This window comes from Bombina bombina, chromosome 3, assembly GCF_027579735.1.
Source record: "Bombina bombina isolate aBomBom1 chromosome 3, aBomBom1.pri, whole genome shotgun sequence".
In the NCBI taxonomy this organism is placed as follows: domain Eukaryota; kingdom Metazoa; phylum Chordata; class Amphibia; order Anura; family Bombinatoridae; genus Bombina; species Bombina bombina.
In genome coordinates this window covers 231888466-231901406 of record NC_069501.1, presented here as the reverse complement: position 1 = coordinate 231901406, position 12941 = coordinate 231888466, and the positions used below count along the sequence as shown (strand labels likewise).

The 12941-nt window shown below is 42.9% G+C and overlaps 1 protein-coding gene across 1 annotated transcript in view; it reads left to right on the top strand.

Moving 5' to 3' along the window:
* SUPT6H (SPT6 homolog, histone chaperone and transcription elongation factor) overlaps positions 1-12941 on the top strand; it is a 270720-nt gene that overhangs the window by 91308 nt on the left and 166471 nt on the right. The window contains 1 exon segment of the mRNA XM_053706195.1: positions 1-90. This exon segment is cut by the window's left edge and continues 50 nt beyond it. Within this exon segment, the coding sequence (XP_053562170.1) occupies positions 1-90 (90 nt within the window).

The window sequence follows — 12941 nt, the reverse complement described above, 5'->3', positions numbered from 1 at the left end:
TGACCAGCAGGTGGAGGAAGATGATGATTTCATGGACGACAACCAGGGCAAGGGAATCCGTGTGCTGGGCGTGGCATTTTCCTCTGCCAGGTATGTCTACAAATCAGTGTGAAGTAGCGTGACACTGTATACGAGTCATAGCTGTTTCTTATATTTACTTATAGTGGTAGCGTGATTGCTTTCTTGCCTTACTCTGATCTTTATGAAAGGAGAAGTGTGACCGCTCTAGGTTTGTATTTTTCCATTTTAAAATGTTGCAATAAAGGATTATTGTTTTAATTTTTTACACATATGCTTTGTATCTCCGGTATTCCTTTTGGGACTGAGCATTTTGTATTTGTCCATAGCATCTTCCGTATCTAACGTGGTCACCTTGTCACCTGTTTTCTTTTTCAAGATACGATGAGTCCATGGATTTCATCCTCACTTGTGGGATATCGCCTCCTGGTCAGCAGGCGGAGGCAAAGAGCACCACAGCAGAGCTGTATAAATAGCTCCTCCCTTCCCTCCCAACCCAGTCATTCTCTTTGCCTGTGTTAGATAGGAGATGGCAAAATGAGGTGTTAGTAAAGATTCTTCAATCAAGTGTTTATTATTTTTTAAGATGGTTCCTCTGAGTGCTACTTTGTGCTAGGGTGTAGCCTAGACCAGATCAGTCTCTTCAGTAAAAAGAGAAGCATTTAGTGGCTTTAAAGCAATGGGAACTTTGTGGGACATAATTCTCACTGCGCCTCCCATACTGTGATGCTGCCCTTTCTATGATAGCCTAAGCTGAATCTAACTCAGGCTTCATCTTTCTGCAGGGCTACAGGAGGGACCCCATGGCCCTCTGAACCCTGTTGAGGCTGTCTTGCTGTCGGACAGCATGAGAGGTAAGTGCAGACTTTATTGCTCTATAGGAAGATTCCTCAGGGACCTTTATATCTGTGAGGTTTTCTGCACTTACATATGTTTATGGGAATCAGGGGCTCTGTCAGTGAAGAGCTTTTTCCTGACAGCATGTAGCAGTGCTTTACTTGTATGGGGACTACCGTATTTTTCGCTCCATAAGACGCACCTGACTATAAGACACACCTAGTTTTTAGAGGGAAAAAAAACAAATATTCTGAATCAAATGGTGTAGAACAGCAGTCAACAGTGGAATAAAGAACCTGGGTGCTGGCTGCTTGCTGCTAGGTCAACCATCAATTGATGCCAATATAATTATCAGGACAGGAAGAAAACTTCCGGTACTGTAACTAGTGATGAAGTCATTTTTAATTGAATGACTGACACTCATACTGTGTGTGCCCGGCCCCCTCAGAGTCAGAGAGACCCCCCCCCCCAGGCCCCATCCTTGTAGAAATTCAAATCCCCCCCCTTCCAAGAAATGCCTGCTCCTCAGAGACCCCCACCAGTGCTGCAACCATTCCTACCTACTCACATGCTCCTCACACATCGACTGTCTTCTGCAGGCAGCAGCGGCGGGCTCACTCAGTCACCACCTCACCTGGCTCAGATGGATGGTGCTGCTGCTGCAGTGTGTTAGCCTGTATCATGACTCACTTGGAGATGACAGGCGGCCACGGCTCATCACGCAAGATTTCTCCCTCTCAGTTTCAGAGTTAGTGACGTCAGGCAAGTGAGCTCCGCCTTGCGCTCCAGTCCTCCACTCTATGACTGAGACTAAGTCTGACAACACACGCACGCACAGCGTGCACAGACCACCACAGTGCCAACAAATTTAAAGCAATAATAGGGTCAGCCAGGTCACTGTGCGGTGTCATTCACTTAATTTTTTTTTATCAAAGGCAGTCACATTCGCTCCATAAGACGCACAGACATTTCCCCTTTTGAAGGGGAAAAAAGTGCGTCTTATGGAGCGAAAAAATACGGTATATCTCTTTTACAAGCTGGCTGCACATCACTTTATTACATAGACAGTACACTAAACTAAGGTTATGTTGTCACTCCCGGGGGCTTTGTAATGGCCATATCTAGCAGCTACCCACTCCATGGTGTGTAATGTGGAGAACGGGCAGTTGTGTTTTTCCTTACTGGCATTTTTCTAAGTTAGACTTAATGCAGACCGGGAGATGGTTTACGCTCACGATGGGCAGGGGTTACAGACTCTATTCTTTATAATATCAGTTTGTTCCGTTTGTTTGTAAGGCTGTAATTACGAAATAGCAAGCTGAACAGATTTGCTTTGATGTCATGTTAATTTGTCGCTCCCGGTACCCAATACATTTGTGTCATACAAATGCACTACGCAGTTAGTTATGCAATATGTAATTGAATCATGGCGACCGGAAGATAGCTGGCGGAACGCCCACGAGGGGCGGAGTCATAAAGAGCGCCAAAGTAAAGAGCGCCAAGGACAATCTTCCTTCTTACTCTTATTTGTCTTTTGCACGGAGTGGAGGACATTAATTTGTTAGACGTTTTCCTCTTTACCATGTTATTAGCAAGGAAGGGAGGAATCTAGTTTCTCTTGTAAAGGTGTATCCAGTCCATGGATTCATCCATTACTTGTGGGATATTCTCCTTCCCAACAGGAAGCTGCAAGAGGACACCCACAGCAGAGCTGTCTATATAGCTCCTCCCCTAACTTCCACCCCCAGTCATTCTCTTGCAGCTCTCGACAAGAAAGGAAGTATCAAGAGAGATGTTGTGACTTAGTGTAGTTTTTACCTTCAATCAAAAGTTTGTTATTTTTAAACGGTACCGGTGTTGTACTGTTTTACTCTCAGGCAGAAATTGGAAGAAGAATTCTGCCTGGAGGTTTGATGATCTTAGCGGTTTGTAACTAAGGCCCATTGCTGTTCTCACACATAACTGAAGAGTATGGAAAGAAAACTTCAGTTGGGGGGACGGTCTGCAGATTGCATGGTTTGAGGTATGTTCAGTATATTTTTTTCTAGAAAGATAAGGTCTAGAAAATGCTGACAGTGCCTGGTATGTTTAAGGTGGTAAGCCTGATACAGTGATTTAACAACAACTGGGATCATGCTTGTAAAAAAGGATAATATTCATGTTAATACTTATATTATTTAGTGTAAAAACGTTTGCATGATTTATAAGAATAAAAACGTTTTTTTCTCTGAGGGTGATAAATCTTTATTTGGGGCCTAGTTTCCACATGGCTTGTTAGATTACTCCTAGGAGTACTTTTTTAAGGCCCTCTGACTTTGAGTGCATGGTGGGAGGGGCCTATTTTCGTTTTCAGTCTGAGACATCCAGCTTCCCTGAAGGAGTCCTCTGGCTTATAGGACCTCTATAGAGGGTTTTGTTTCTGCAAAAATCGTATTTAAAGGGACACTAAACACCTGATAAAAATCATTAAAAAGTATGTTTTATTATGAATTAAAATCAAGTAATCACTACTGTCTAGTTTATTTGTTCACCTTACCCCTAAGTGTTGAAAAAAATCGTTTTGAAGATGAATGCTAATCAGGTGCATTATTCTCCCATGTATGGTGCCATGTTAGAACGCACGTTACACTGGGTCACAGCAGTCATGTGACTTGTGCAGATGAAAAACACAGCAGCAGCACTCAATGTTATGCAGACAGAGCTTGTCCTGCAGTTTATGTTATAAATCTGTTACAGGAAAAAAAGATTTTATTATTATGTTTTTGTATGCAAACAAAGCTTACTTTTTCAAACGTTACCACTGAATTCCTAATGTGTGTGTGACTGTACATAGCACTCGGCAGGGTTATAAATGTAAATCATTCTCTTCTCTGAGTCTGATAAGCTCCGGTCTGGAGAGGGAGGGGCCGAGGGGGAAGAGAGAGCAGAGAGACTCCGTGTAGAAAATAGACTAAATAACTCATGCTGGAAATACTTTTTACTGGAGATTTGTTATATGCAATATTTCATTTTCATTATGAAAATAAAATATTGCATAGGGCGCTATGGCTTAAATCCTGGTTAGCTGATGTCATTTCAAAGTCTAAGCTTCTCAATATCCCCTTCAAAGGGCAGACCCTATTTGGGCCTGGACTGAAGGAGATCATTTCTGATATTACTGGAGGAAAAGGCCACCCCCTTCCCCAGGATAGGTCCAACAAGTTAAGGGCCAAACAGACTAATTTTCGTTCCTTTCGAAACTTCAAGAGTGGCGCAGCTTCATCTTCCTCTTCTACAAAACAAGAGGGAAATTTTTGCCCAGTCCAAGCCAGTCTGGAGACCTAATCAGGCTTAGAACAAGGGGAAACAGGCCAAAAAGCCTGCTGCTGCCTCTAAGACAGCATGAAGGAGTAGCCCCCGATCCGGGACCGGATCTAGTGGGGGGCAGACTTTTTCTCTTCGCCCAGGCTTGGGCAAGAGACGTCCAGGATCCCTGGGCTCTGGAGATTGTTTCCCAGGGATATCTTCTGGATTTCAAAGCTTCATCTCCAAAGGGGAGATTTCATCTCTCTCAATTATCTGCAAACCAGATAAAGAGAGAGGCATTCTTACATTGCGTTCAAGACCTGCTGGTTATGGGAGTGATCCACCCAGCTCCAAAGGAGGAACAGGGGCAGGGCTTCTATTCAAATCTGTTTATAGTTCCCAAGAAAGAAGGAACTTTCAGACCAATCTTGGATCTCAAGATCCTATACAAATTTCTCAGGATCCCATCCTTCAAGATGGAGACTATTCGAACCATCCTACCTATGATCCAGGAGGGTCAATATGACTACTGTGGATTTAAAGGATGCTTATCTACACATTCCGATACACAGGGATCATCATCAGTTTCTCAGGTTCGCCTTCCTAGACAGGCATTACCAGTTTGTGGCTCTTCCCTTCGGGTTAGCCACGACACCAAGAATCTTTACGAAGGTTCTAGGGTCCCTTCTGGCGGTTCTAAGGCCATGGGGTATAGCAGTGGCCCCTTACCTAGACGACATCCTGATACAGTCGTCGACTTTTCAAATCGCCAGGTCCCATACGGACATTGTTCTGGCATTCCTGAGGTCTCACGGGTGGAAGGTAAACAAAGGAAAGAGTTCTCTCTCCCCTCTTACAAGAGTTTCCTTCCTAGAAACTCTGATAGATTCAGTAGAAATGAAGATTTATCTGACAGAGGTCAGGTTGTCAAAACTTGTAAACTTCCTGCCGTGCTCTTTATTCCACTTCTCGTCCGTCAGTGGCTCAGTGTATGGAGGTAATCTGATTAATGGTAGCGGCAATGGACATAGTTCCGTTTGCCCGCCTACATCTCAGACCACTGCAACTTTGCATGCTCAATCAGTGGAATGGGGATTACACAGATTTGTCCCCTCTACTAAATCTGGATCAAGAGACCAGGGATTCTCTTCTCTGGTGGCTATCTCGGGTCCATCTGTCCAAGGGAATGAGTTTCCGCAGGCCAGAATGGACTATAGTAACGACAGATGCCAGCCTTCTGGGCTGGGGTGCAGTCTGGAACTCTCTGATGGCTCAGGGTTCGTGGACTCGGGAGGAGACCCTCCTTCTGATAAACATTCTGGAACTAAGAGTGATATTCAATGCTCTTCAGGCTTGGCCTCAGCTAGCTGCGGTCAGGTTCATCAGATTTCAGTCGGACAACATCACGACTGTATCCTATATCAACCATCAGGGGGGAACAAGGAGCCCCCTGGCAATGTTGGAGGTTTCAAAGATAATTCTATGGGTAGAGGTTTACTCTTGCTATCTCTCAGCTATCCATATCCCAGGAGTAGAGAACTGGGAGGCGGATTTTCTAAGTCGGCAGACTTTTCATCCGGGGGAGTGGGAGCTACATCCAGAGGTATTTGCCCAGTTGATCCAACTATGGGGCAAACCAGAACTGGATCTCATGGCGTCTCGTCAGAGCGCCAAGCTTCCTTGTTACGGGTCCAGGGATCCCAAGGCAGCGCTGATAGATGCTCTAGCAGCACCCTGGTCCTTCAGCCTGGTTTATGTGTTTCCACCATTTCCTCTGCTCCCTCGTCTGATTGCCAAGATCAAGCAGGAGAGAGCTTCAGTGATTTTGATAGCCCCTGCGTGGCCACGCAGGATTTGGTATGCAGATCTGGTGGACATGTCATCCTTTCCACCATGGACTCTGCCTTCTACTTCAAGGTCCCTTCAAACATCCAAATCTAATTTCTCTGTCTGACGGCTTGGAGATTGAACGCTTGATTCTATCAAAGCGTGGTTTTTCCGAATCGGTCATTGATACCTTAATTCAGGCTCGAAAGCCTGTCACCAGGAAAATCTATCATAAAATATGGTGTAAATATCTTCATTGGTGTGAATCCAAGGGTTACTCATGAAGTAAGGTCAGGATTCCTAGGATATTATCTTTTCTCCAAGAAGGATTGGAGAAGGGATTGTCAGCTAGTTCCTTAAAGGGACAGATTTCTGCTCTGTCTATTCTTTTGCACAAGCGTCTGGCTGAGGTTCCAGACGTTCAGGCGTTTTGTCAGGCTTTAGTTAGAATCAAGCCTGTGTTTAAACCTGTTGCTCCGCCATGGAGTTTAAATTTAGTTCTTAAAGTTCTTCAAGGAGTTCTGTTTGAACCTTTGCATTCCATAGATATTAAGCTTTTATCTTGGAAAGTTCTGTTTTTAGTAGCTATCTCCTCGGCTCGAATAGTTTCGGAGTTATCTGCTTTATAATGTGATTCCCCTTATCTGATTTTCCATGCAGATAAGGTAGTGTCACGTGCCAAACCTGGGTTTCTTCCTAAGGTGGTATCTAATAAGAATATCAATCAGGCAATTGTTGTTCTTTCACTATGTCCTAATCCTTCTTCAAAGAAGGAACGTCTATTACACAATCTTTTTGTGGTTCATGCTTTAAAGTTTTATTTACAAGCTACGAAGGATTTTCGTCAGACATCTGCTTTGTTTGTTGTCTACTCTGGACAGAGGAGAGGCCAAAAGGCTTCGGCACTTCCCTTTCTTTTTGGCTAAGAAGTATAATACGCTTAGCTTATGAGACTGCTGGCCAGCAGCCTCCTGAAAGAATTACAGCTCATTCCACTAGAGCAGTAGCTTCCACATGGGCTTTTAAACATGAGGCCTCTGTTGAACAGATTTGTAAGGCGGCGACTTGGTCTTCGCTTCATACCTTTTCTAAATTCTATAATTTGATACTTTTGCTTCTTCGGAGGCTATTTTTGGGAGAAAGGTCTTACAGGCAGTGGTGCCTTCCGTTTAAGTTCCTGCCTTGTCCCTCCCTTCATCCGTGTCCTAAAGCTTTGGTATTGGTATCCCACAAGTAATGGATGAATCCGTGGACTGGATACACCTTTACAAGAGAAAACAAAATTTATGCTTACCTGATAAATTTATTTCTCTTGTGGTGTATCCAGTCCACGGCCCGCCCTGTCATTTTAAGGCAGGTGTTTTTTATTTTTAAACTACAGTCACCACTGCACCCTATAGATTCTCCTTTTTTCTTGCTTGTCTTCGGTCGAATGACTGGGGGTGGCAGTTAGGGGAGGAGCTATATAGACAGCTCTGCTGTGGGTTTCCTCTTGCAGCTTCCTGTTGGGAAGGAGAATATCCCACAAGTAATGGATGAATCCGTGGAGTGGATACACCACAAGAGAAATAAATTTATCAGGTAAGCATAAATTTTGTTTTTGGAAGAGTGCGCTGTATTGGGCACCTCCTTCAGGTCACTTCCGGCTTTCAGAAGTTATGGTACAGTCGATCAGGAAGCATGTATACACAAGCTAGTACCTTAGTTGGTTTATTTTTGTTGCATGCATACTGTATAGAAGACAGTATCAAATAAACAGGCATTGATTCAAGGGAGGAAAGCATAATTCTGTCATTATATAAAGCCCTGGTAAGACCTCACCTTGAGTTTGGAGTGCAGTTCTGGGGACCGATTGCTAAAAAAGATATTGCAGAACTAGAAAAAGTTCAGAGAAGGGCCGCAAAGCTAATAAGGGGATTGGAGAAATTAACCTATGAGGAGAGGCTAGCCAAACTGGGTCTGTTTTCTTTAGAAAAAAGGCGCTTGAGAGTTGACATGATTACTTTATATAAATATATTCAAGGCCCATATACAGAGATGGCAGAAGCTCTGTTTATTCCAAGAAAATTGTTTCTGACAAGAGGTCATAATTTAAGGTTGGAGGAAAGGAGATTTAATCTCCTGCAACGGAAACGTTTTTTCACTGTAAGAGCAATAAAATTGTGGAACTCATTACCAAAGGAGGTAGTGAATGCCAATACCATAGATACATTTAAAAATACTCTGGATAAATTTCTGTATATAAACAAAATTCATGGATATGATTGCTAGTATTAAATGGGTCACATTTTAATGGGGTTATTTAAGCTTAACTGGAGCTTTTTGAAAGTATTTTAGATTTGTATAGGTTGAACTCGATGGACTTCAGTCTTTTTTCAACCTTATCTTCTATGTTACTATGTAAAGCACAGCAGTCTGTATCTTAAAGCTGCAGTGCTCTAATTTTATAAAAGATTTCTGCCTTTTTCCTGTTAGTTCATCCATTGACTTTGGATGAAAATACACACAATAAATAGTCACTTTAGGGTTAAAGAGACAGTATCTTATTTTCATGTGTGAATGTTTATTATAAATTCTTCTAAAGCGACAGCTGTTAGCAGTCTGGTGCCATTGGTCAATCCATGACTCAATTTTCTCAAAAGGATTTATGTCCCACAGGCAGTGCTCTGTGGTTCCCTGCAAGGACATTACCTTTGATGTTTCATAGCAATATCTAGTTATAGCAATATTAATATTGTAATTGGCTTATTCTGCACAACAGAAATAAGGCGTTCTTTTAAATTTAAAGAGACAGTAAAAAACATTTCTGTATGAATTTATTTATACAAATTGCAGGGGCTTATTTGTTTATTCATCCTTTATGAAGTAGGATGGTACAAAAGATCTTGATTCGGTCATAGACACAAAGATGAGTCACTTTAAGATTTAAAGAGACAGTACTGTTTTGTTCTATGTACATTATAATAAATGAATTCAGCTGTTAATTTGTTACTTCATCCTTTACGACTGAGGATGAAACAAACACACACAAAAATAGTTGCATTTCAGATTTAAAGGAACAGTATCGTTTTCCTATGTCAACATTTATTAGAATCGGTTCATATTTATTTTTCCATTTGAACCTAGTCCTTCTGCTGCGATTGCTGTTTGGGAGTCTGTCAATGGCCACAAAATTCCCCCATAGCTTCCATCGAAATTTTATGGCCCACATGTTGTGCCCTGCTTCCTTCATACTCCATTCGGGGGTTAGGACGCATCCTATATTTTTACATAGGGTAAATTCATAGGCATTCCTATTTTTGCTAGATTGTTTTCTCATAGCCGTATCAGCTGAAAGGCTTCACAATTTTCCTTAGGGGGGAAGGTGTAGTTTTGATTCTCTACAAGAACTTCTATACCCTTAGAGGTTAGTCCTCTGGACGGAATTTTGTAAGGGGGGCACACACCAGGGTTTATATTGGCACCCATCTGTGTTATTGGCTACCGTCACTGGTGTGATGGTATATTGGTTGGATGCGTTGTCTGAAACTATTAGTCAGTATTTTCCCTGGATAAGATCCAGGACTGAATTAAGCTTTCTATTGGCTAATCTCTTTATTTTAATTCTTCTCTTCCAGTTGGATAAGAGATGTTCAGGACCCCTGGGCATTAAAGATAGTGTCTCAGGGATACCAACTGGAATTCAGAAATTCTTCCCCCAGAGGAAGGTTTCTTCTTTCTCAATTGTCTGTAGATAAAGAGAGAGGAGTTCTTGCACTCCCCTCCATGGGAGTCATCTGTCCCGTTCCTATTCAGGAACAAGGACAGGGGTTTTATTCAAACCTGTTTGTAGTTCCCAAAAAGGAGGGAATCTTCAGACCTATCTTAGATCTCAAGAGTCTAAACAAGTTTCTCAGTTCCATCGTTCAAGATGGATACTACCCGTACCATTCTTCCATTGATTCAAGAAGGTCAATTTATGTCAACGATGGATTTAAAGGATGCATACCTTCATCTTCCTATCCACAGAGATCATCACAAGTTCCTAAGGTTTGTCTTTCTAGACAAACATCGGTTTGTGGCTCTTCCTTTCGATCTGGCTACGGCGCCCAGAATTTTCACTAAGGTTCTGGGGTCTTTATTTGCGGTTCTACGACCGCGAGGCATCGCAGTGGCGCCTTACCTGTATGACATTCTAATCCAGGCGTCATCATTTCAACTAGCAAAGTTCCATACAGACATCATACTTTCCTTCCTAAGGACCCACGGGTGGAAGATAAACTTTGAAAAGAGTTTTAGTTCCTCAGACAAGAGTACCCTTTCTGGGAACTGTAATCGACTGTTTCAAATGAAGATTTTTCTGACTGAGTTCAAAGTTAACAATCCTCACTTCTTGATGGTCAATTCACTCCAATCCTCGTCCATCAGTGGCTCAATGCATTGAGGTGATCGGATTGATGGTGGCTGCAATGGACATCGTTCCGTTTGCTCGTTTTCGTCTCAGGCCTCTGCAGCTCAACATGCTCAGGCAATGGAATGGAGATTACACAGAATTGTCTCCTCAAATAGATCTAGACCAGGAGACGAGGAACTCTCTTCTATGGTTGTTGTCGCTGGATCATCTATCCCAGGGGACCTGCTTTTGCAGACCTTTGTGGGTGATAGTGACAATGTATGCCAGCCTGGTAGGGTGGGGAGCAGTCTGGAACTCTCTAAGAGCTCAGGGTGTGTGGACTCCGAGTCTCTTCTTCCCATCAATATCCTAGAGTTGAGTGCAATATTCGCTTCAGGCTTGGCCTCAGTTGGCTTCAGCCCACTTTATCAGGTTTCGGTCGGACAACATAACGACCTTGGCTTAGATCAATCATCAGGGAGGAACAAGGAGTTCCTTAGCGATGACAGAAGTAGCCAAGATAATTCAGTAGGCGGAGTCTCACTCCTGCCATCTGTCAGCGATTCACATCCCAGGGGTGGAAAACTGGGAGGCGGATTTTCTGAGCAGACAGACGTTTCATCCGGGGGTATTTTCCGACCTGATTCTCAGATGGGGCAGCCCAGAGTTGGATCTCATGGCGTCTCGTCAGAATGCCAAATTTCGGAGATACGGGTCCAGGTCCAGGGATCCCCAGGTCGAGCTGGTAGTGCCTTGGTCTTTCAGCATAGCTTATGTATTCCCTCTGTTTGCTCTTCTTCCCCGGGTGATTTCTCAAATCGAACAGGAGAGGGCATCGGTGATCCTCATCGCCCCTGCGTGGCCTCGCAGGATTTGGTATGCCGATCTGGTCTCAGCCACCGTGGAAGCTTCCATTGAGGAGAGACCTCATTTAGGGTCCCTTCCATCATCCGAATCTAGTTTCTCTGCAGCTGACTGCTTGGAGATTGAACGCTTAATTTTGTCTAGGCATGGGTTTTCTGAATTGGTTATAGATACCTTGATTCAGGCACCTAAGCCTGTTACTAGAAAAATTTACCATAAGATATGGCGTAAATATCTTTATTGGTGTGAATCCAAGGGCTACTCATGGAGTATGGTCAGGATTCCCAGGATTTTTTCTCCAAGAAGGATTGGAGAAAGGGTTGTCGGCAAGTTCCTTGAAGGGACAGATTTCTACTTTCTCTATTTTGTTACACAGGCGTCTGGCAGATGTTCCAGATTTCCAATCTTTTTGTCAGGCTCTGACTAGAATCAGACCTGTATTTAGACCAATTGCTCCTCCTTGGAGTTTGAATTTAGTTCTTAATGTTCTTCAAGGGGTTCCGTTTGAACCTATGCATTCCATAGATATTAAGTTATTATCTTGGGAAGTTTTGTTTTTGGTTATTTCTACGGCTCGCAGAGTATCTGAGCTTTCGGCATTGCAATGTGATTATCCTTATCTTGTTTTTCATTTGGATAAGGTGGTGTTACGTACCAAACCTGGTTTTCTTCCTAAAGTTGTTTCGAATAAGAATATTAGTCAGGAAATTGTTGTTCCTTCCTTGTGTCCTAATCCTGCTGCGAAGGAGCGTCTGTTACATAATTTGGACGTGGTCCGTGCTTTAAAAGTTCTACTTACAACTAAGGATTTTCGTCAATCGTCTTCCTTGTTTGTCGTTTTTTCTGAGAAACGTAGGGGTCAGAAAGCTACGGCTACCTCTCTTTCTTTTTGGACTGAAGAGTATCATCCGTTTTGCATATGAGACTGCTAGTCAGCAGTCTCCTGAACGACTTCCGGCTCATTCCACTGGGCAGTGGCTTCCTCATGGGCATTCAAAATGATGCTTCTGTTGAACAGATTTGCAAAGCTGCAACTTGGTCGTCTCTTCACACTTTTTCCAAATTTTATAATTTTGATACTTTTGCCTCGGCTGAGGCTGTTTTTGGGAGGAAAGTTCTTCAAGCAGTGGTGCCTTCCGTTTATGTTCCCTGTCTTGTCCCTCCCTTTCATCCGTGTACTGTAGCTTTGGTATTGTATCCCACAAGTAAGGATGAAATCCGTGGACTCATTGTATCTTGAAAAAGAAAAGGAAATTTATGCTTACCTGATAAATGTATTTATTTTTCGATACGATGAGTCCATGGCCCGAATTTTTGTTAACCTTCAGACACCTCTGCACGTTGGCTTTTCCTTTCTCTTCCTAACTTCAGTCGAATTACTGGGTTGGGAGGGAAGGGAGGAGCTATTTATACAGCTCTGCTGTGGTGCTCTTTGCCTCCTCCTACTGACCAGGAGGCGATATCCCACAAGTAAGGATGAAATCCGTGGACTCATCGTATCTAAAAAGAAATAAATTTATCAGGTAAGCATAAATTTCCTTTTTATGTTTCACCTGTTTTTAACAGTGACAAAGGCCCTAACAATAGTTTAAAAAAAAAAAAAAAAAGCATGCAGGTTTTTGATGCTCTATTGAACATGACCCTTAATGAGCCAAAAAGGATCTTGCGAAGGAAGTTTGAGTGCAATCACTAAAGCAGAAATACAACTTGCTAGTGTTAAAGGGGCACTGTGCACTAG